This window comes from Ursus arctos, unplaced genomic scaffold (genome assembly GCF_023065955.2).
Source record: "Ursus arctos isolate Adak ecotype North America unplaced genomic scaffold, UrsArc2.0 scaffold_2, whole genome shotgun sequence".
NCBI lineage: Eukaryota > Metazoa > Chordata > Mammalia > Carnivora > Ursidae > Ursus > Ursus arctos.
Window position 1 is genome coordinate 5,149,311 of NW_026622874.1, and position 25,242 is coordinate 5,174,552.

A 25,242-nucleotide genomic window follows, 5' to 3' on the forward strand; every position below is an offset into this window, starting at 1 on the left:
ACCCTCACTAATCTTCTACTACCACCTAATGCAAAACAAACATTTTAAGCATCAAGCTTCTATTCAAACTCTTATTGTAGTCACTAAATATAACGGAAACATGTATTCCACGGTAATAACTACCTTTTCGGATCCCCAGAAGAGGTCAGTGTGTTCCCAGCTCAGGAGGTCAGAGGAGCCAGCACCCCTCACTCCCACCAGCATTTGCAGACCATTTGTCTGTAACTGTTGCCCTATACCAAACTCTTCTAAAATTCATGCCATTAATTTTACTTTCTATGTGAAGTCTTCCTGGATACCCACCCGTAAAAAAGTTTCCCCTTCGTATGACTCATGCTATTTAAAAAAAAATTTTTTTTTGAGAGAGAGAGAGAGAAGGTGGGGAGGGGCAGAGGAAGAGAGAGAATCTTAAGCAGGCTCCATGCCCAACACAGGGCCCAAAGTGGGGCTCCATCTCACAACCCTGAGATCATAACCAGAAGTGAAATCAAGATGTGGATGCTTAACTGACTGAGCCACCCTGGCACCTCTCATGCTGTTTAATTTTTTACAGCCAGGCAAAAAATTCATAAGTGGACAGGATATACTTATAAAGCAAACTCCTACATTCTAAACCCGAATTGGCCATATCTTTCCACAGTCCTGTTTATGTGGGAGTGGTGAGCAAGAGAATAATATTGGTGGTAAGGAAGTGGAAGAAAAAGAAGCACAACTGGGGGACGCCTGCATGGCTCAGTTGGTTAAGTGTCAGCCTTAGGCTCAGGTCATGACTCCGGGGTCCTGGGATTGAGTCCCACATCGGGGCTCCTTGCTCAGCGGGGAGCCTGCTTCTCCGTGTGTCTGCTCTGCCTGCCACTCCCTCTGCTTGTGCTCTCTCCCTCTCTCTGATAAATAAATGAATAAAATCTTAAAAAAAAAGAAGAAGAAGAAGAAGAAGAAAAAGCAGCAGCACACTTGGGAATATGATCCAAAAAAATGACTACAGAACAATGCCTTTGGAGTAACGGGGCGGGGGGGTGGGGCAGGTCCTGAGTTAAACCAAGTCTGAAGTAGCAGAAGCACATCCGATGTTGAGAACCTGGTCCAAAAAGAGATACATACACTATTTTCAACAGAATACCCCAGAGTTTTCAAAACATAAACTGCCACCATGGTCTTCTATTAGAAGAAGCCACCAGTGTTTTATAGCAGCATCGTCTACAACCACCAAATTATGGAAAGAGTCCAACTGTCCATCAACTGATGAATGCATAAAGATGCGGTTGGTATACACAATGGAATATTACTCAGCTATAGAAAAGCATGAACTCTTGCCATTTGCAACAACATGGATGGAGCTGGAGAGTATAATGTTAAGTGAAATACATTGGTCAGAGAAAGACAAATACCATATGATTTCATTCATATGTCAAGTTTAAGAAACAAAACAAAGGAGCAAAGGGAAAAGAGAGGGAGAGGAAGAGAGAGAGAGAGAAATCAAGAGACAGACTCAGCCACAGAGAACACACAGATGGTCAGCAGAGAGGAAGTGGGTGGGGGAATGTGTGAATGGGTAATGGGGATTAAGGAGTGCACCTGTCACGAGGAGCACTGGATGGTGTATGGAAGTGTTGAATCACTGTATCATACAACTAAAACTAATACCACATAGTATGTTAATTAAAGAAAAAGACAAAGAGCCTAGCGGGAATGAATCATGTGCTCAGGTTTAAGGACCTTCTCATCCTCCACTGAGCCCTTTCGATTCCAGGCAAGTCCAAGTTTAACAAATATACACATATTACCAAGTAAGACTTTTGACTTGCTAAGGTTTTTGCCTTGGTAGATAATTTTCCGATTTATAATCAGCCACACATTTCTATAACCTGTATCAAGAATGCTTTGCACAGGGTAGGCCAGCAAAAAAAATTTTAAAAAGGTCTGTTTAATTTAATAAGTGAATTCACTAACTTCTTAGGTGCCCAAGAGCTTCATAATAAAGGACTAATTGTAAGGAATGTTTGGAAATCTGAATTTTAAATAAAGAACATTTGTCTGAAATCTAAGTATTAAAAATATCAGATATAAAACAATTTCAAAAATTATTAAAACCATGTGACAGAGACATGAGGATTCATTGTACTAATCTCTCTACCTTCATGTATGTTTGGAAAAGTCCAAAGTCAAAAAACTTAGGATATAAACAAATAAAGAAAAGTTCTCAGAATTCCTTCTGCCTTAAGTGACCATGAGATGAGCTGAGATATAAGCTTAGCAGGTCTAAAACCTCCGTAAAACCAGAATGAATATAAATGAACATGACCAAAAGCAAAACACTACCTGGATTTTCTGTATTGGGGCCAGGCAAAGCCAGCCTTCTTCAAAGCATAAACCGGAAAACCGGTGCATGAGGTTGAAAAAGGCAGGGCTGCCTGGAACTACACCTGACAGTCTGTACATCTGTGGGCTGTGGGCAGTACACACTGGGGTGTCCACTCCTCTCTGGTTAATTCAATGCCACTAAGACAGAGGAAGAGGCAGAGGAATAAAACCCTCTGCCCAAGGTTCTCCACCCACTTCCAAAGCACTTGCCATGACCTGCACCAACACACGCTCACAATGTCAGCAGCTCATCCCTGATGTACATATGCACCAATGAGCTTAATATCAGAGTATCCTATTTATTTTTAAGATTTTATTTATTTGAAAGAGAGAGAGACATAGAGAGAGACAGAGAGGCAGAGAGGCAGAGGGAGAGGGTGAAGCCGACCCCCACTGAGCAGGAAGCCCAACACGGGGCTCAATCCCAGGACCCTGAGATCATGACCTGAGCTGAAGGCAGATGCTTAACCGATGGAGCCACCCAGGTGCCCCTAGACTAGTCTATTAAAAAAAAAAAAAAAAATGACAAAGAAGAAGAAGGTGGGGAGAAAAAGAGGAGGAGGAAAGTGATCTCTTTTAAGGACATATGTGCAAGCAGAAGATTAACAACAACTTATAAAATCTTAATAAAACTTTTACGAGCAAGTACAGGAGCCATAAGGTAATGTTGCTTTCATCCACATACAAGGCAAAACTCACAGATCTGAGTCCACTTCCCCTCAAAATCTCAGAGATGTCTATGCTCTACTTTTGTGGCAATAACAAATACGACTATGTGGGGAGAAGGGAGAGCATAGTATTAAGACTTTGTCTACTTATTCATAATGACAGAACTTTCCCCTACACAGCATGAAAAGAATTTCACTGTAAGACATATGATCAAAATTTTTAAAAAAGAAATATGAGAAATAAAGTAATTCACATGTCACATTGAGCAATAGAAAGTATTTTTAAATATTTTCCATAAATACTAGTAACACCGGTAATTACCACTTGAACAATTCCTAACAACAGAAACAACAGTCACAGGAGAGCCACAGACTTAACACCAGGAATGAAGTTACAGTCAACACAAGGCATATTTTTATCTTTCAGAAGGTATTGCTCTGTGGAGTGTCGAAAGCACCTGTGTGTATGGTACACACGACACTCTTAAAGGCTCTGATTTTCAGAAGGATGTGAAATAAACACATGAGACACTTCTCATATGTATTATAAGTAAACACTGCATTTTGAAATCAGTTTTAAACTGTAGACAAACCAGAATGTAATGCTAAGGTGATACTACCAGAAAATCATAAAAACATACCCTGAAGTATAAAAATACATTCAAGAAAAACAAGAATACATCTCTAGCAATCACACAAATCACCTCAAATTCTTAGAAAACAGGTAGATTATAAAACATACTTTAAAAATATTCATGGGATAAATATGTTATTAGATGTGCACTTAGGAATTGTAATATCAGTGGCAAAATCACCCTCGAACGTAAAATTTTACTTGTTATTAAAATGCGATCGATATTTAAGCAAACCAAAATACGCGCTATGGGAGAGCAAGGACAGCAAACACACATCAGTGGGGATTTATCTGACCCTCTGTCCTCATCCCAGGGCAAAGAGCAAGGAGCACCCAGTGCATGTTTTCTCCCTGGGCCCAAACAAACCGTCCGAATCATTTCCAAGCACAGTATGTCAGGTAGCAACTACCAAGAGACCACACACAAAAATACTACATCAAACCTCTCTTTTCTATACTTAACATAGGATTTTAGTGACCTAAAACATTTAAACAGATTTTTAGACAATGATTTTTAAGTCAGAAATGGTTATATTTTCATAGTATTTAGAATTCACATAATTAAGAAATGGATTCCAATATATTCTTCATTTCAAAGACCAAGATCCATCACGGAAACAACACCACAAAACCGAACGCAGTGGCAACCTCAGCGATCCATTAGTAAGAAACAAGGGAATTGGCTGTTTTCTCTGGAGAAAAGCAAGCACACTTGAGAGCAGAGAGGGGACTTTGCAGGCCAGGAAGAAGAGTGCTGATAAACTAGAAAAAGTAATAATACCCTTTTCAGTATAAGCAATACATTCACTCATTCTCTACTCAACAAGGTAGGGGAATGATTTAAGCCATGAGAGGTCCTAAATTTTCATGGATCAACAACAAAATAAGAAGTAAAGGGTTGATTTACGGCATAAACAAAGATATCAAACACTTAACACTTACTTTTGCAAAAGCTTCAAAAATGTCAAAGGGAAGTGGCAGCTGAGAAGCATCCTGAATTTCTTCTCTCATGAAATGTTGAAATGTCATTACGAGTTGCCTGAGGCCCTCTTTCTTCTCTTCAGTCAGTTTGTTAATATCTTTTTTAAAAAGAGAATAAACAGCACAATCACACAGTGAATTTTTAATGGACAATTTTCAGGTGTTCAATGCTAGCTGTTAAACCAGATTTATCCTCTCTAGATTTCATTCTGACAGAGAGCAAACACGTTCCTTTTCATTTTCTCGCAACTACAAATTACAATACATACATTATCAATTAAATTGTGCCAAACTTCACCTACAATCTAAGATCAAATGCCTATCAAACAAAATACATACAAGTACAGATGAAAAACACTACAACCCAAATCAGGAAAGATGTGTTACAGGTCGTCCGCACTGCCCTGAACACATGCTCAAGCCACCACAAGGGCACCGAGGCAGTGAATTTAAGTGGATTGTTCCATGAAACACTTTACAACCAGGTCATGACCAACTGATAAACAGTATATCTCAAAGGCACACACAAAAAAGAAAAGAAAAGAAAAGGAAAGGAAAGGAAAGGAAAGGAAAGGAAAGGAAAGGAAAGAAGAAAGAAAGAAGAAAAGAAAAGAAAAGAAAAGAAAAGAAAAGAAAAGAAAAGAAAAGAAAAGAAAAGAAAAGGAAAGGAAAGAAAAGACGAGAAGTAAAAAATTCAGCTAGAGTCCAACTGGTGAAATGTGTCATAAAAAGTAGATCGAGAAGAACGGGGACCAACCCAAGAAATCTCGACTTCAAGTTATTCCCCCATTGAATAAACAAGACGCAATGCTGCTAAAACCCAAACAGAAGGAGAAGGTTCCAGAGTGTAGTCATCCAAAAATCATCCCGTTGAAAACTCAGCTTAATTTATACCACAAAAAGGTGTTAAGGCTAAGAGTATACAATCAATAACGTTTGAGAACATTTCACTTAAGACAGCATGTGTGACACTACTACCGAGCAGGGCTACTGTTAATAGTAAGACTCACGGCAAGAGATGTTAATTACTTAGCGGTAATATAACATGAAAAAATGACTAATTAGTCCCCCATTAAAACTGAAAAGATACATCAAATTGAACTACAGCATAATTCTGGGGCTCATGTCAGCTCTACACATTCTCTTTAAATTACTTGTTCAACAGAACAATTAACCCACTGATTTCTTAAATAATAATTTATTATCATTGGCACTTAGGATCCCATAACCATAAATCTGTACTAGACTATCTTCGTATTTGCCTCCATCCAGAAATATTAAACTGTGGAGCCAAGTTTACTCTATGAGCTCTGGCTACTTTGGGGTTGAAGTCATGGACAACCTCACTGAAGGGGATCTGTGCCAGCAGGAAAGGAACATAAACCCGACATTGACTGAGCTCTCAAACTGGAAGGCCCGTCAGAGTTCCCATATATCATGGCCACCACCACGGGAGTTGAAAAGAAGAACATCGTGCAATGCTGTCAGACAGCCTAAATCACCTACACCATCAACTCTGCTTATCATCTACAGGACCAGTGACCCTCAATGTTCCCTGGAACTCCTGGTTCACATCACTGCTCCCTGGCATCAAAAAGAAACAAAGATCAGGGTCTAGTATAAATTCCTAAAAGGCCCAAACTACCCTGGAATAAATTAAATAAGCTAATGAGTCAATCGTATATAAAAACATGAAAAGATTTGTTAGAATTGCCTCACATAATGAGACGGAACCCAACAACGTTAAAAAGAAAGCAATGCATGAGGTCAGCAAATAAATGGTGGGATCTGTTTGGTGCTGACAGACAATCACTTACTTGACTCCAGATCATAAAATGAGTAAAGTTTCTCTGATTCAGACGGTGTCTCTTCCATCTGTGAAGCAAAGGGGGAAAACACCAAAAACAATTTCAAGTGCTCCAATATATCAATGAATATATTTGAATCTCTTTAGATATTTAAGTGAAACTCTATTTAAAAAGACAACATTGTATATATTCCTCCTCTTCATCACTTTCTTCAAGTTGAATTATTCTATCAGTAACAATTTTAAAATAAAGTCTCAGTTGTGACTTAACCCATCACTTTAATTTCCAAATGGAAAATTCTTTTACAAGAAGTTCTCGTACTTTTATTTCTTTTTCCCCAGCTCTATCCACAGACTTGTATCACTGTAAGGATTTTATTACTAATCATGATAGAAAAGCAGAGATGGATGAATAAATATAAGAATTTATTACAAACCACAACCTTCACCAAATTACCTGGAGTCAAGAATCATCAATTTCCTTTTCTAAAACATAGGAGAATCACAGATTCCCTGGGTTGTTGTGGGGATGAAATGGGGTCTATTCTGTAAAGCATGTAGCACAAGGCCTGGAAATCCTAAGTGCTCAATAGAAGGGATCTATTATTATCTGGGCTTTCTATTAGATTCTGCTCCAGTAGGTCCTGGTTCTCAATCTTCTTGATATTAAAAAAGCAAAAAAAAAAAAAAAAAAGTTCAACCTTAAATATAATGATCATACTTTTAATACCTAGCAATTAAAAAAATGCACAATAACAAAGTTGATCTGAATTTATTAATACTTTGAAATAAATTTGTGCTTTTTAGTTCAACACAATATATATATATTTGCAAATAGTAGCTAAATATATGATAGATGTTATATATTCAGTCCAAAGATAATGCCCATTTGATATTCCACATCCAGTTTTTTTTTCCCAAAGATTTTATTTATTTATTTATTTGACAAAGAGAGACAACCAGCAAGAGAGGGAACACAAGCAGAGGGAGTAGGAGAGGAAGAAGCAGGCTCCCAACAGAGGAGCCTGATGTGGGGCTGGATCCCAGAACACCGGGATCACACCCTGAGCTGAAGGCAGATGCTTAACGACTGCGCCACCCAGGCACCCCGCAGTTTTTTTTTTAAGTGAGATATAATTGACATATAACATTGTGTTAGTTTTAGATATAAAAACATACTTTTACATGATTAAAACTCTCTATAAAATTTGACAGCCCTCCCCCACCCGAAAAAGTCAATAAACAACAGGACAGAACAGAGCTGGAGCCTGAAATAATCCAAGAAAGAGATATTCATGTGAAAGCCTGGCAAAAGGAAGTCTGGAGGGTATCACCAGGGGATTATTTCACCAAACCCAGTGGTTGTTCAGGCAGAGGAGGGGAAAAGGACTGAAGAAACATTTTCAGTGAAACTTGGCTAAAAAAAAAAAAAAAAAAAAAAAAAGATAAGCCCTCATCCACATAAGAGTAATTATCTTCTAACTAAAACCTCATTTCAAGAAGCAAAAGTTAGACACCTGCCCCGTGCATTAGTTCATAGCCAAAAGTAATGAAGGCAATGTAACAGACATTTCTGACGTTTCATGACTTCAGTACAGGACCTTGTGTTTCTAGGGGATTGCACACATACACAGGGCCTTCAAAGAGGGCCCTGTGCTGTCTCGCCACCACTGATGCTGTGATTAATAGGGAAACAGCAAGTTTTTGTCTTAAGACACTCCCCGAAAGAATCCACCTTCTACCTTCACACGGGTTTAAAGTCAGCCTTAAATAATAATACGGAGCACCTGGGTGGCTCAGAAGGTTAAGCGTCCTACTCTAGACTTTGGCTCAGGTGGTGATCTCAGTGTCCTGAAATCGAGTCCTGCCTCGGGCTCTGTGCTCAGCAGGCAGTCTGCTTGAGATTCTCTCTCCCTCTGACCCTCCCCCCACTCAACCCTTTCTCTAAATAAATAAATAAATAAATAAAAACTTTTTTTTTTTAAATATGAATAATACATACATCTGCAAGTGCTTTGGTTAATTAAAACCAGAGAACATTTCACAAGTTTTATACTCACAAGTTTGAAAACAACTCTGCCAAGCAGTCGAACGGAATCCGGGGGATACCTGGGTTTGCAGCTTTTAAGGCATTTGCATTCTCGTTTATGGTCCGGCCAAGCTTTTTTCTGTTAAGACAGGAGTGGGGAAGGCACATGTTTTAACTCTCATTTACACTGGTTTTGAACGTGGAGAGTCATCAACATTAATTTAACGTCAACAGCCTAAATGTAACTGCAAAATAGAAAATGAAAGCAATATTCGAATACTATTAATGATGCAGAACCCAGTCTTTGCCAAGCACGTAATTACCAGGCGTGGACATCGACACTCTCCTCCGCTTTTGTCCTTTAATTGACCCGGTGGTTATTACCTGGCTAGTGGAGTTCAAGGAAGAATCATTATGGCTTACTTAATAATTTATAAGATAATCTTTTATCTTTTAGCTGATGAAACAGGATTCAATAAGAGAGTAATTTTGAATACAAAAAGAAAATATCACACCAAATTAGAAAATAAACCCATGGTTCAGGAAAACCAAAACAGGGCAGATAGCCTTCTGAATTTCTATGCTGCTTTAGAGAGTATAGAAGTATCAGGAGCTACCATAACAATAAATATGAAACCTTTTGTTTTTGAAGACCACACAGAAAGGGGTTATTAACTAAAATGATCAAATGTCATTTGCCCAGGACCGCCGTGGTTTAATTATGTTGTCCTGGCCCAATCATTAACAGTACCCCTTTTCATCCTGAAAAGTGTGCTTTGGATGATAAATTATATGGTCACTTAATGCACAATCCTACCCATGTGCTGGTATGGCTGAAAAGACCAGTGAGCCAGTCACCAATCCTGCAACACTGAGAAGAGAGGACAGTGGGGAGGACACTGTCTCCCTGAATTGTGGAGTCAGAAATGTTATGGCTCCTTCACATGGAATGACTTCTATAAGGGAATACAATCCAGAGTATCTAAGACTTAACCCTGGTGAGTGGGAGAAGGCTCCACGGAATGTCTGATAACGTTCTCTTCCAACTGAGCGCTGGAAATTCCATCACTAAATGCCCGACGCTCACATGCATTCTTGCTTCAGAAACTGTAAATCTGTCCCCGACTTCTGGCCCTATAAAATCCCTCCAGGAGGAACTCTCTTTTCCACCTGTAGCACAAACATGCAGTGCAACCAGAAATTTCAAACCTGGGGGCACCTGGGTGGCTCAGTCGGTAAAGCATCTGATGTTGGCTAAGGTGGTGATCTCGGGGTCCTGGAATGGAGCCCCGCATCAGGCTCCCTGCTCAGCGCGGAGTCAGGTTGTCCCTCTGCCCCTCCCCACTCGTGTGCTCGCTCTCTCTCACTCTCTCTCTCTAATAAATAAATTTTTAAAAAATTCAAAAGTGCTGCAGGTACTTTGAAACTGTTGACTTGCATTCAAGTTCAAGCAGCATTTAGCTCAGAAAGACTGGCTGGGTTGAGTTGCTGAGTGAAGGTGTGGCTTGTCTGCTATCTCCTATGAACCCAAATCTTGAAGACACTGTTTGTAAAGGGTACCTCATTTCTTTTATCAACTTGACCCACAAGTGCCTCATTTCATTTCTTCTTACCCACTATAGGAATGCTCTTAATGTGATGTTTGTCATCTTTTTTTTTTTAGTATTTATACTTCACTCACTTCTAAACAAGACTGAGATGCTTTGAAATAAAGATGTATATGAAATAAGGTTGTAAAATTAGAAACAGAAAATGTTGAAGTTATTAAAAAAAATAGTCCTCTAGCATTTACTTAGCATTTTACAGTATGTCAGACACATGGCTAAGCAATTAAAAGAGGATATTTCATTTGATTTTTACAATAATCCAAATGGTAGATATTATCCCTACATTAAAGATGAATAAAGTAAGGCTGGGTGGGATCTCACCACCAAACTAATAAACATAAAAGAGGAGAGTAAAAATTCTTAGTATTCTACCCTGAGAGCTAAGTAATTGCCATGTCTGCACACTACATTTATCTGACTTGCCTTGCAGGCAAGGCAAAAAATAAAGCATAATGGCTTATATAATTCTCATCTGCCATAAAAGAAAAACACATAGCTTTACCAAGTATTAAATCACAGAAGGAATTTATTCCAAGAATGCTAATCAACGTACGGACAATTATAATGGCCGTCACAGAGCTACTTCTAAATGTCAGGACTCACTAAAAGGCATAATATTAAACTGTTAAGTTAGTGAAAGAAAATTTTCTATTGTTTAGGGGGCTAGTCTTAGACCAGCGATTAGCAATGGGCCAGCATGGATAAGATCCTTTAAAAAAGTATGGTTCCACTGTCAATTAAGTTTGAAAACTGCTACATAATATACACCCTGCTTAGGGACTGGAAGTAATTTAGTTTGCTAAAATGCTCTGCATGAAAGAAACTTGGGTAACTTAGTTAACACAAGAGTTTCCCGTGATTGTTACTGCCATCCTTTGGGAAGTTAGATTGGTATATATGGACTCAGATACAGCTATTTTCTTTCTTTCTTCATCTGATCTTTCAGTGAGAGCGGGTTTAACAGACAAATTCATGATCATTCACAGTGATAGAAAACTAGGGTGCTAATATTTCTTATTTCTGATTGAAGGGTGAACCACAGCTTTGGCAGAACAGTTTTCATTTAGTATTCAAAGCTGAGCAGGCTGATAGATGCCCTCATTGGATCAGCTATGTAGGCAGGAAGGAACCACAAGTACCCATGGGTCTCTGAGAAAGCACTCTGGCCCTGTTCAAAGCCTGAGCAAGTGTGCAGATGACAAAGGACTGCACCTAGCAAAAGAAGGCTGAGACCATTTGGACCAAAAGGTCTGAAGAGCAGATTTTACTCGATACTTGTAAGTACAAGAGACCATCCACAACTCCTTTGTTATGTTCCGAGCATCTCCGTCTCCTGCCAGCTTACCAGGGTGAACTATCAAATGTACCCCTAGGTAATGAAACTGCTGATCTGTTAAATGGCATTGCTTAAGAGTTAAACAGCCACATTTTGGAGAATTCCTGTCAAAACAACTTTAGGTCTTTAGCATAATTAATACTGCACTCCTATTTCTCAACAGTAATTAGAAGCTAGACAGTATGTTTCTTAAAGCTATTCCTAAATTACTGCACGAGAACACCAGAGAACATACTTATCTTCCCATTTGCTTTCCGGAAAATGATATTCATTCTTTTCATCTAAAAACCAAATCAGATCTATATAAATATAGAAAGTAATCACACCACTTAAAACTGATCTATAGCATAGTGTCAAGGTACAGCCTACATCATATCTTACCATGATATTAAAAACTATGATTTTAAAACAGTAATTATTAGGATTTACTGTCACGTCACCATCACATCTTACCATACGGCTCACTAACAGAAGCACACCACAGAAAAGGCTTACAAAGCAATCTTTTAAGTAACCGCCTATGACATTGAAGCAAAACTTCACGATCTTACAAGAGCACTAGGCATTATGTACACTGTACAAACTTTAACCTTGGTCTAGACCTCAACAGCACATAATATTATCTGCCAGTTTTTCAAAGACAACCTCCCGATTTACTTTTTCCTATTTTCCTCCCTTACCACAATGCAGGTGTAATTAAGATTTTGTTCACAATACTGGCTGTAATGTGTTCCGTTCTGAAAGTTGAACATTATCAATGATGTACAATAAGCACAAATTAGCATGAAAGACAAAATTAAAATATTGCATTAAGACAGAAAGAAAATGGGAAAAAGAGTTTTGGATGGAAAAAGGAAATGAAGACATCTACAATGACTCCACATGTCAGTACATACAGGACTCAGAAACCACTGTGGAATCTCTACACTTTCATGCTCTATAGTACTTACAGTGACTCGGAACAAAAACTAATTAAGTGGGGCGCCAGGATGGCTCAGTCGTTAAGCTTCTGCCTTCGGCTCAGGTCATGATCCCAGGGTCCTGGGATGGAGCCCTGCATCAGGCTCCCAGCTCAGAGGGAAGCCTGCTTCTCCCTCTCCCACTCCCCCTGCTGGCGTTCCCTCTCTCGCTGGGTCTCTCTCTGTCCAATAAATAAATAAATAAAATCTTAAAAAAAAAAAAAAACTAAACTAATTAAGTAAACCAGCAGCTCCCAACGGGGGTAACCCTAATCTGGAGGGCTGTTTGGGAAATGTATAGGGGCATCATTATTTGTCAGGATGCCTGGGGAGAGACATGGGCACTGAGTGGACAGGAATCAGAGATGCTGGACACCCGTGAGGGACAGTTCCATACAATGAAGAATCAATCCTTCTGGGCACCTGCGTGGCTCAGTCAGTCAAGTGTCCAGCTCTTGATTTTGGCTCAGGTCATGATCTCAGGGTCATGGGGTCAGGGTTCACACTCAGCAGAGAATCTGCTTAAGGATTCTCTCTCCCTCTCCCTCTGTCCCTCCCACTGCTTGCATGCTCTCTCTTTCTAAAAAGTAATAAATAATAAACCTTTAAAAAAAATTGTTCAAATCCAAGGCGACTTTTAAATATCCAATCAAACATTCTCTAGAGGAGACAAACTTGTTTACAATTATCCGAGCCTGGAACCAAGCCTCCTTTCACATATAAAAACAAAGAACTTGTTTTTACACAGCCTTCATAGCACTGAATTTTCTAGGTAAATCAAGGGAAGACTTCTTAATTACGTCTTCTAGTCTACTCGTGCCTGAGCATCCCTACTACAATGTGTATTATTTTTGTTGTGTTGAGTACCAGGTGTTACTTGTAAGGGATGAATCACTAAATTCTATTCCTGAAACCAATATTACACTATATGTTAACTAACTGGAATTGAAATAAAAATTTGAAAAAATAAAATACATAAATAAATTATACATTATTTTATTATAAGTTATTTTTATTTTTTTCTCCTTTACATACAAGATATGGCATTATATTGATACTGAATTTTAAAAATATGTAACTAGTTAGATTGTATTAACTATGGAATTTCATTTCAATATAGTAGAGAGGACAAAAATATAATTACTATAAAAAGGTTGAGGGGCACCTGGGTGGCTCAGTCGGTTAGGTGTCCAACTCCTGATTTCCACTCAGGTCATGATCTCGGGGTCATGGGATCGAGCCCAGCGTTGGGCTCTGCACTTAGCACGGAGTCTGCTTGAGATTCCCTCTCCCTCTCTCATGGCCCCTCCCCCGCTTATGTGCTCTTTGTCTCTCTTTCTAAAATAAATATAAACTTAAAAAAAAAGAGTTAGGTCTAAGAGAGTTGAAAACTGCGGATCTAGAACAATGCTACACAGGTATAAACAGCACATGCACACCCAAAATATATATTTAAATTCGCAGCCTGGGATGACTGAAGAGATTCTGACGGTAGTGATGAGATATGATCAGGTGTCCAAATTCTTTTTAATCACCACAAACAACTCCATATGTAGCTAAGGTTGAAAAACCACTGATCCAGACTAAATTAAAAAGAAAGCCATTGTACATACTAAATAGAAGAAACAAAAAAAATACTACCCTATACTTATTAAATTATTAGTAGAACTGTAAGGTTCTCTAATCTTTTTTTTTTCTTTTTAGAGAAAGAGAGAGAGAGAGCTTGTGTGCAAGCAGGGGGAGGGGCAGGGAGAGAGAGAATACCAAGCAGGCTGCACGTCCACTGTGGAGCCCAACGCGGGGCTCAGTCTCACGACCCTGAGACCATGACCTGAGCCAAAATCAAGAGTCAGACACTTAACTAATTGAGCCACCCAAGCACCCCTCTAACCCTTCTGATGGTGTTTAGTAATGAACATCAAAATTCTTAATGTGCATACTGTTGGCATATAAATAATATTTGTAATGCACTTAACCCTCATCAATGTAAATGATGTACAGAAAAAGCGTAAGAATGCTCTTCATACATTTGTTTACAGAACTGAACAAGTGGTAGTAATTTTTTTCAGTTTTTCCTAAAAGAAAAAGCTATTTTTGCTCTCTCCCTCTTCATCTCTCAAAAGTAGTCCAGTATTGAATTACAAGTTGGCAGACACATGAAGGTCTAAAAAGTTGGAATCTGGGGAGAAAAAAAACAACTGGAAAGCTAGCCAGTATCTCATCTGACTGACAGGTATTGATTAAAATCTTGCATAAAATCTCCTCAGAGCACACGAGAGACCTAGTGATGACGTTAGACCTTTCACTTTCAAAGCTCACTGAGTGCTGCACCGAACCGAGCGCGAGAACGCCTTCCCACTAGCCTTCATCAAGTTAGACCGAGCCAAATATAAAGGCGGCAGAAGAGTCGTCCCAGGGCAGCAAGCTGACAGAAGAAACAAGAAAAAAGTGTTACTTCTTCAGAAAATGGAAGTTACAGTCTCCTGGTTAACTGAGGAACCATATAATAAAGAATAGTATTAGTGCCCCAAAGCAAGTCAGTGACCATCCAGGGTACGATTCTGGTCAAATCCATTCTGCCACCTGCTTTTATAAAGTTTTACTGAAACACAGTCACACTCAAAATTTACACTTCCTCCTTTGACACAATGACAACCGAGTTGAGTAGTTAGACACATCTACTACCCACAATGCCTAAAATATTTATTATCTGGGCCACTACAAAAAAGTTTGCCAACCTCTGATCTAATGAGAGAGCATATGAAGATGGAATGACCTAACCGATATATTCTAGCTGGAAAGACAAAACAACTCATTTACCTCTACAGACTGCCAACCTTCTTTGAAAGAAACTTCCACGCTGGATTACTCAGAAGGTCAGCACTGTGTTCTAGCAGAACATGGCGCTGCAGCACATGTATTTTAGCTCCCTGGTACAAGTAATCATCAAGTGTTCAATTCACTAAGTATATTAGAAGGGCCATCCATGAATGAGGAGTTCAACATCATGTCTAGAAAGTGGGGATAAGACAGGCTGCACAAACAGGGCAGTGGAGGCCATGACAGAGTGAAGTTACCCTCAAAGTCTTTTCTGAGAGAGGAGCCAACCTACCAAGCAGAAATCCAACAAGGATTTAGCATCAAAGAATTTATGTCGGGCAAAGAAGGGGATTGAAAAGTAGCATTAAGGGGCACCTGGGTGGCACAGTGGTTAAGCGTCTGCCTTCGGCTCAGGGCGTGATCCCAGCGTTATGGGATCGAGCCCCACGTCAGGCTCCTCCGCTATGAGCCTGCTTCTTCCTCTCCCACTCCCCCTGCTTGTGTTCCCTCTCTAGCTGGCTGTCTCTATCCTGTCGAATAAATAAATAAAAATCTTTAAAAAAAAAAAAGAAAAGTAGCATTAAAAAGAGAGACTTAACCAAAAGTCTGCATGCCAAACAGTCTGAAAACACCTCCTTGCTCTTGGAATGACTTTGAGTAAGGAGAGAAGTGTCCAAATGGAGATTTGGTTGAATTTGATGCTATTATTTCTGATGCAGAGATTTGCCTCAGCCTTCTCTTTGGTCGTCCTGGCCTCTCTCACCCTCCTAAGATGGCTTCCTCGACAGCAGTCTCATTGTTTGAGGGGCTGAAAGGCTGTGACCACTTCATTACAGAGAAGGAAAGGAGAGCCATGCACACTTAAAGACTCTGCAGTGAGCGATAATTTTTTTAAAGAGTATTTATTTGAGAGACCGGGGGGGGAGGGGCAGAGGGAGAGGGAGGAAGAATCTCATGCAGCCTGATGCAGGGCTCGATCCCAGGACCTTGAGATCATCATCTGAGCTGAAACTGAGAGTCAGGACATTTAACGACTGCACCACCCAGGCACCCCTGCAGTGATCAATATTTTTAAAACAATTTCTTGAGATATAATTTACATTACAATATGTGCCAATGTTAAGAGTATAATTTGATGAGTTTTGACAAATATATACACACATCCTTGTAAGAACACCAAAATTAAGATATAAACTGTCATTACTGCCCTCCCCACCAAAGTTCCTGCTTCCCTTTACATCCAAGCCCTCCAACCCTGGTAACCGGTGATGCGGTCTCCACCATTAGACACTACTTGTGCGTATCCTAGGATAGCGAACAGCACTCCTTCTTCCAATCTGGCTCTATTCCCTCAGTATGAGGTTTCTGACACTCACTCATGTTGGGGCATTTTTCAGTGGTTTGTTCTCCTTTACGGCTGAGTGTGTGTGTGTAGTGTGTGTGTGTAGAGTGTGTGTATGTGTGTGTAGTGTGTGTGTGTGTAGTGTGTATGTGTGTGTAGTGTGTGTGTAGTGTGTGTAGTGTGTGTAGTGTGTGTGTAGTGTGTGTGTGTAGTGTGTGTAGTGTGTGTGTAGTGTGTGTGTGTAGAGTGTGTGTAGTGTGTGTAGTGTGTATGTGTGTGTAGTGTGTGTCATGTGTGTGTATGTGTGTAGTGTGTGTGTAGTGTGTAGTGTATGTGTGTAGAGTGTCTGTATGTGTGTGTAGTGTGTGTGTAGTGTATATGTGTGTGTAGTGTGTGTAGTGTGTAGTGTGTGTGTAGTGTGTGTAGTGTGTGTATGTGTGTGTAGTGTGTGTGTGTAGAGTGTGTGTAGTGTGTGTAGTATGTGTGTGTAGTGTGTGTGTAGAGTGTGTGTAGTGTGTAGTGTGTGTGTAGTGTGTATGTGTGTGTGTAGTGTGTGTGTAGTGTGTATGTGTGTAGTGTGTGTAGTGTGTATGTGTGTGTAGTGTGTGTGTGTAGTGTGTAGAGTGTGTGTGTGTAGTGTGTGTGTAGTGTGTGTGTGTGTAGTGTGTGTGTGTAGTGTGTGTGTGTGTAGTGTGTGTGTGTGTGTGTAGTGTGTGTGTGTGTGTGTGTGTGTGTGTGTGTGTGTGTAATGTGTGGGTACTCTACCTAGGAGCAGAACCACTGGTTTGTGTGGTTAAGTGAACATTTAACATTTTTAGAACCTATCCAACTTTTTCAAAGCTCGTGACCATGTGACATTCTTACCAGAAGAGCATGAGGTTTCTAGCTTGGTATAGTCAGTACTTTGCAGTTCAGCCTATCTGGTGGGTGGGTATGTAAAGGTACCTAAATGTGGTTTCGATTTTCATTTCTCTGACGACTAATGATGTTGAACATTTTTTACTGTTTATCTTATGACACGGCCATTCAAATCAAACCCATTTTACCATGCTGTCTTACTACTCAGTTGGAAACATTTTAAATAAGTTATGGGTACAACGCCTTAACCAACTCCGCAGGGAGTGTGTCTGTGATAAGCCAGCTAACCAATCCACAGCCCTATCCCCTCTCTCTGCTACAAGTCCCAGAGTCAGGTACACCAGGCAATGAGCGACCATTCCTATAATCCAAAACCCTCGGGAATTATTCAAATTCGGTAGTCCTAAATGGTTTGACTGTTCTGCCTTGCCTTTCCCACAGAAACCCTAATAAAGGATCTAGCCTTAGCTTTTCCCCAGGCTCCTGCCTTCCTCCCCCTGATACCCTAGGCTTCCGCATGTGGTCCTGTATGGCGATCCATGCTTCCTGTTCTAGGAACCACAAGTGTAATAAACATTTTTTCCTGAGCCTCTCTGTGTCCCATCTTGTGACTGACGATCCCATGAAAGGAAACAAAACAGCTCTATTTCTGGATTCTCTATTCTATCCATCACTCTCTACATCACTCCTAAGCTTTAGAATAGGTCTCTAAAGCAGGGGGTCTAAATCCTCCAACTTTGCTCTCCTCTTACCTAAAGGACTCAGTTAAGTATTCTGCATTTCCACATAAATTACAGTCAGCTTATTCATCTGTGGGACTTTGAATGAGCTTCACGGAACTGGCATCTATACAGTGATATTTTTAAAATCACGTATTATAACTATGGATTTTGAACTGTTAGAATCAATCTATACACAGGACTTAATTTTGTTTCGGGTTTTTTTTTAATTTTTATTTCAAGAGAGAAAGAGAGCAGGTGTGAGATGGGTAGGGGGATGGGGGGGAGAAACAGAGGGGGAGAGAGAGAAATCTTAAGCAGCCTCCATGCCCAACACAGAGCCGGCCACGGGTCTCCATCTCACAACCCTGAGATCATGACCTGAGCCAAAATCAAGAATCAGACGCTTAAATGTCTGGGCCACCCAGACGCGCCTAGACAGGGCCTATCCTTGTGTTCCAGAACAGAATGTAAATATTAATCTTGACAATACAAAAGTAAAGGTACAACCGGCAAATTACAGGAAATAGAGTGGTAACAGATAGAGGGATGAGTGGGAACACTAGTATGTTCACCTTTCAAAGTAGGGAATCAAGAGACACTGTCTATAAAGTAGATCCCCCTTACCCAAGAGGGACAGTTCCAGGACTCCAGCGGATGCCTGAAACTGCAGATAGTACCAAACCCTATATACACTACTTCTTCCTACACATACACACTTAGGAGATGTGACTACAAGGTAGGGAGTACATAGAGCGTGAATATGCTGGACAAAGAGACGATTCAGGTCCCACGTGGGAGGAATGGGACAGTGTGGGACAGTGCAAGACTTCACCACGCTACTCAGAACAGCATGCAATTTAAAACTTATGAAGTGTTTATCTTTGGAATTTTCCACATAATATTTTTGAGATGCAGCTGACGTCAGGTAACTGGCAATGCAGAAAGGGAATCGGCAGATAAGGGGAGATGACTATGCTTGATAAAGCATAGATGAAGGTTTGCCCATATTGTTTAAAGTGACAAACTCAAGAAGGGGAAATTGACCCTAACAGATGTATAACAGTTATCCCCAAACTAACATGGCCAAAGCAAATTTTTTCCCATCTGAGTCTCTTACAGAGTCTTCCCCATGTTACGAATGCAATCATCATCTCCCCAAATGCTAAAGCCAAAAACAAATCTTTCTTGATTCCTGTCTCCCTCCTCATCCCATAATCATTCCCCATTTATCTTTTTCACGCAGTCTCCGCCCCTCTTTTAAGTGCCACACAAACGTATCAGTTGCCTATTCAATATCTCCACGAGTATGTTCAGTAGGCACAAACTCAAAACGTGGTATTAAACTTCCCCTCCCAGCACCTGCTCCGCCACCAGATTTCTGTAAGTCGCTAACTGGCGCCACCATCACCCAAAGCTGCTCACCTCTGACTCTTCTTTTTTCCTCGCCTCTTACATCTAACCTCTTGGCAAACGTTCAGCTACACCTTCAAAATATGTCTGAGATCCAGTCATTTCTGAGCGCCTCACTGCTACTCCTCTAATCCAAGCCATCCAAGCTCTTGCCTAGATCAGCGCTTAGCACACACTGAACTCCCGAACTGTTGAATGATTAGTGCAGCCAGGAGCAAATTCAGTCAGCGTTCCTTCAGATCTGCCTGGTCCTCTTTGGTGCCACTACTGTAGTCCTGGCCACCATCATACGATGACCAGATTGCTGTCATAACCTCCTGACTGCCTCTTCATCCCCTACCTTTACTTCCCTTATGCTATCCCCACAGCAGTCAGAAAGGTTCCTTTAAAATCTCAATCACATTGTAATATTGACCCTCCTTCCCCCCTTATAATCCTATAGCAGCAGCCCATTACACACAGATGTATATTTTTATGTATATTTTTAACCACAGCATATAAGGGCCTTACCATAACCTGGTCCCTACCAGCTCTCCAATCTTATCTCCTACAACCTCTGTTCATGCCCCTGGTCCACCCTCTGGCCTTCTTGTCGTTCCTTGAACGCACCATATGCAATCCTGCTTTTCCATTTGATGTGCACCCAGCCTGAAACTCTCTTCTCCCAATCTTGGCATGTCTTGATTACTTCTTTCAGGTGTCCACTCAAATGCCACTCCTGAGAGGTCTTAGATCGACAGACAGATTGATAGATAAGACAAGTAGATAGGTAGGTAGGTAGATAGGTAGAGACAGATCTCGTTATAAATAGTATAAATGTATCTATTTATCTCCCTCAGTATCTATACATTAAATATATAGAGATATGTATATAGTGTATGTACATATGTATGCATATATGTATAAATGTACACACACACACACACACACACACACAAAACAACCTCCCAATCTCTATCATTTTCTTTTACCCCCTTTATTTTAGGCACAAATATAAGATAATACTACATATCACTTTACTATTTATTATCTGTCTCACTGAGAAAATGTAAGCTCCACTGGGGCGCAAGGGCTTTCTTTCTGTGTCTTGTTCAATAATATTATGCCAGAGCCTAGAAAAGTCCTGGTATTGACGCTAATATTTGCTAAATAATCAATAGATGGATGGATCCATAATCAAGTCCTTCCTATCTTCACTCACTAGCCTGACCTCCAACTCCTACTTTTTTCTGCATTTATTTTTTCAAGACTTAATTTTTTTAGAGGAGTTTTAAATTCACAGCAAAACTGAGAGGATGGTACAGAGGAGGCCCATATACTCCCTCCCACCCCACATGCACAGCCACCTGTATGATCAACATTCCCACCAGACGGTACATGTATTACAACGGATGAACCTACAGTGACATGTCATTATCACCCAAAGTCCATGGTGAACACCGGTGTTGTCCATTCTATGGGTCTGGACACATGTACTGTAATGGCTATCCACCCTTATCGAACACCATTTTATTCCTCTAACGTGACAAGTTTGTTCCTGCTTTTGTTCCTTTACATCTGCTGTTCCTTCTATGTAAAAAATCTGTTGCAGAGCTTTCCATGGCTGGCTACTTTTGGCAATTTGATCCCATGTCAAATATCACCTCTACAGGAAGTCCTTCTGTAATCACCTTTTCAAAGGTGAACTCCTGCTCACCCAAAGCATATTCACTCATATAACTGTGGGCATTTGTCATTATCTGTCTCTCCCGCATCCATGATACAAGCTTTAGGAAAGCCAGGATCCTCTTTACTTGCTCATTGCTAACTGCCCACCACCCTAACCCCCAGAATAACTTAGAACAGGGACTAGCTAGTAGCTACTCAAAAAATATCTACTGGATAAACCCTGGATGGATGGAGGTTCGGAGATAACTATATAGGAAGGGGAGAAGAAGTAGATGCCGATGTGGGTGAGCTAAATCCCCTTATCTACCAGCGCGGGAAGTCAATGGATAATGCCGACACAGATGGCTCAGGAAATACTTCCCCATATAGACTCTAAAAGGAACCAAACGCAGATACAGAGAACAGAGAGGCAGGTGCCAGAGGCAGGGAGTGTGGTGTCAGGGAAATGAGCGCCGTGGTCAGAAGGTACAAACTTCACGTTATAAATTAGGAAAGTCTTGGAGGTGTAATATACAAGATGGTGACTATAGTGAATAATGTGTTTGTGCGTGTATATGTGTGTGTGCATACACACATTTTTTTTTTAAAGTAGGCTCCACGCCCAGCATGGAGCCCAAGGCAGAGCTTAAACTACAACCCTGAGGTCAAGACCTGAGCTGAAACCAAGAGTCCCACCAACTGAGCCACCGAGGCGCCCCAGTACTGTATTGTGTCTTTAATAACTAGTAAGATGGTAGATCTTAGAAGTTCTCATCACAAGAAAAAAGAGTATAATTATTTGTGGTGAAGATCACTTCACGATATATACATATATCACCTCATTATGTTATATACCTAGAACTAACACAGTGTGTAGGACAATTATATTTCAACTAAAAATAAAAAATAAAAAGAGGGGCGCCTGGGTGACTCAGATGGTTAGGCATCTGCCTTCGGCTCACATCATGATCTCAGGGTCTTCGGATCGAGCCCCGTGTGGGGCTCCCTGCGCAGCAGAGAGCCTGTTTCTCCCTCTCCTTCTACTGCTCCCCCTGCTTGTGCTCTCTCGCTTTGTCAGATAAATAAATAAAATCTTTAAAAAAATTAAAAATAAATTAAAAAGATTCCTACGGACAGATTATTTAAAGATAACGTAATGTTTCAAAAACTAATTCCAACCAACAAGTACCACTGATGAATGTATTCATTCATTCACTTAACCAACCATGTTACATCTGCATCAGGGAACAGTAATGCACCCCCTGAACGAGCCTGGCCATCTAACTGCATAAATGGCCAATTAAACCAATAATTAAGATAATTTCTGTGTGAAAAAGGAGGGACATAAACTAGTCTCAGGAGTTTAGGAAAGGAGGGAGCAACATTTGATCTGGGTTATAAAGGATAAGTAGAAGGAGTTCAGTAGGCAGGGGGTCAGGTGTGGGCCCAAGCCCAAGGACTCCCGTAGCCAAAGGCTGGGAAGTAAAAGCGTAGCAAAATCCACAAGCTTGAATTTCATCCTGAGGAAGACGGCCAGGGTTTTCTGCTGGTGAGTGACAGATCACGCTCACACTCTAGAATGAAATGATCGCTCTGGCTCCCGTGTAGGAAGTAGAAAAGGAGCTGGCAGGAGGGCACAGACCACAGTCAATGCAGTAGAGAGGTCACAGGAGCATGCACACGAGTGCTGGTGGAGAAACGAGAGAGAAGCGAACCAGTTTCGATCTTAAGTAGTAAAATCAGCAGGACATGTTGATTAACCGGGCGTGGGGCCAAGAAAGGACATAAACCAAAGATGATTCCAGCCCGGCAACTCAGACTGCTAGGCAGTTGGTGAATTATTCACTGAGGCTGAAAATCGAGAACCAGGAGCACCTGGGTGGCACAGCGGTTAAGCATCTGCCTTCGGCTCAGGGCGTGATCCCAGCGTTATGGGATCGAGCCCCACATCAGGCTCCTCTGCTATGAGCCTGCTTCTTCCTCTCCCACTCCCCCTGCTTGTGTTCCCTCTCTCGCTGACTGTCTCTATCTCTGTCAAATAAATAAATAAAATTTAAAAAAAAAAAGAAAGAAAATCGAGAACCAAAGCAGGTTTAGGCAAATATCGTGCACTGAGGTCCTGCTATATGGCACTGGAGATACAGGTGCACCACCAAAGTAGAGGGGCCCTGTAAGGTATGGGTCTGGTCCTTGGGAAAAAGGAGAAGGCTAGAGATGGAGTCTCAAGGATGATGAATGTACAGATACCAACTGAAGTCATGGGAGCAGATGAGACCACTCAGCAGGTGACCAAAGTGAGCAAAGACAAGCTTAGGGACCCGGACGTTGGGAGAAATAAAAAACTGATATATGATCAAAGAATTTCAACCTTTACACGGTATTCCCTTCTCATTTACAATTAGATATGAAGCCAACTTCCCTACAGAACACTCCATTCATGTCCTTATCAGTCTGAAGCCTGGCACAGAGCTATTTATGAAACAAACAAAGGGCTTGGCTTTCTGCATTATTACCATTATTGGGTGTGATAGTCCAGACCCCAACTTATTAAATCACCCTGTTAGGGCCAACTAATATGAGATTCATCACAAACGAATCAGATCATTCTGTAACTAAGCACAAAATGTAAACCCACAAATAAGATTCACATTTTTAAAGAGGTCTATAATTATTAACATAAAATAGAGCCTTTCCCTGCTAAAACAGTAACTTTTTAAAAGAATATAAATTGCGATTTGGTACAGTACCCGGCTGCTTATTTTGATCAGCAATTAATTCAATTACAAATGTAGATATTATGAATCAAGTTAAATCCAGAAGAGGTAAAATAATAATTGGTGAATTTGTTTGAAATTGGCTTACTTGTTAGCAATACTGCAAATTTTGAGCATGCTTTTTTTTTAAGACTTTATCTATTTATTTCAGAGACAGAAAGTGCACACACACACACAAGCATGAGCGGGAGCAGGGGCAGAGGAAGAAGCAGACTCCCTGCTGAGCAGGGAGCCTGATGCGGGACTTGATCCCAGGGCCCTGGGATCATGATCTGAGCCAAAGGCAAACGCTCAACGGACTGACGCACCCAGGTCCCCCTGAACATGCTTTTTTAAAAGAAAACTGAACCCACACCTCCTCTTTCATCTCAAAATCACCTACGATGTTTGGTTATACAGAAATCAGACTGGTTCCCATATGTAAGCCCCCTATCGCATTTTATGACACATCATAATAAGGTGTCCACAGAATACAAAGCCACTGATGACAAAATATTTTCCAGTATGAGAAACAGTACTGAACATAGCAGTCAATATATACATATATGTGAACACTAGGTATGAAGGGTAGACGGACAGATTGGTGTGTATCCTCCACTCACAAAACAAACACACAGAGACTACCTCTGGAAAACAGAAGTAGGAATGGGGAAGGAAACTGGAGGAAACATTCACTCTTCTTACTTTACTTTTCTGTTTAAAAATGAAATGTGATGGTGATGGGTAGTGAGGAGGGCACGTATTGCATGGTGCACTGGGTGTTATAAGCAACTAATGAATCATCGAACTTTACTTCAGAAACCAGGGATGTACTGTATGGTGACTAACATAATATAATAAAAAAAAATAATAAAAATTAAAAAAAATGAAATGTGAAAACAGTAACACTGAAACCAGCCATATGGGCGTGAGGTACATTATACCTAATACCTCAACAGCCTCTCTCACACAACTCGTTGATGCCATGGCCCCACACAGCAAATGCTAAGCTAATGAACCAAAGTTATATCCCTCCAGGGCAAACATATTATAGATTTTATGCTACAAATCCACATCCTCTATATCAATTTCCATTCCGAGGGTGTTTTGCCTCCTGTTCATTACTGTTCATAGTTCAGTGTGTCAGTTTAATTTTGTGCTGCTTTGTAGGAATCCACAATAATTACCATGTTTAATTCTGTACCTGAAGGGTTAGCTAAACAGAGCAGTTTAAATGCATATATTCTGACCAATCTTTGACTCCCATCCTGCCTCTACACAGACCCCATTCCCCTCACACATACAAGC

General features: G+C 40.6%; 1 protein-coding gene across 2 annotated transcripts in view; it reads right to left on the reverse strand.

The window, feature by feature from the left end:
- Nucleotides 1-25,242, reverse strand: part of SMYD3 (SET and MYND domain containing 3) — a 684,303-nt gene that overhangs the window by 490,761 nt on the left and 168,300 nt on the right. For both annotated transcript variants that reach the window (XM_026509552.4, XM_057315666.1), the window contains exons 3-5: nt 8,512-8,619; nt 6,462-6,519; nt 4,606-4,742 (exon numbers count right to left, since the gene is read on the reverse strand). In XM_026509552.4, the coding sequence (XP_026365337.1) occupies nt 4,606-4,742; nt 6,462-6,519; nt 8,512-8,619 (303 nt within the window). The remainder of the gene's footprint in view (nt 1-4,605; nt 4,743-6,461; nt 6,520-8,511; nt 8,620-25,242) is intronic.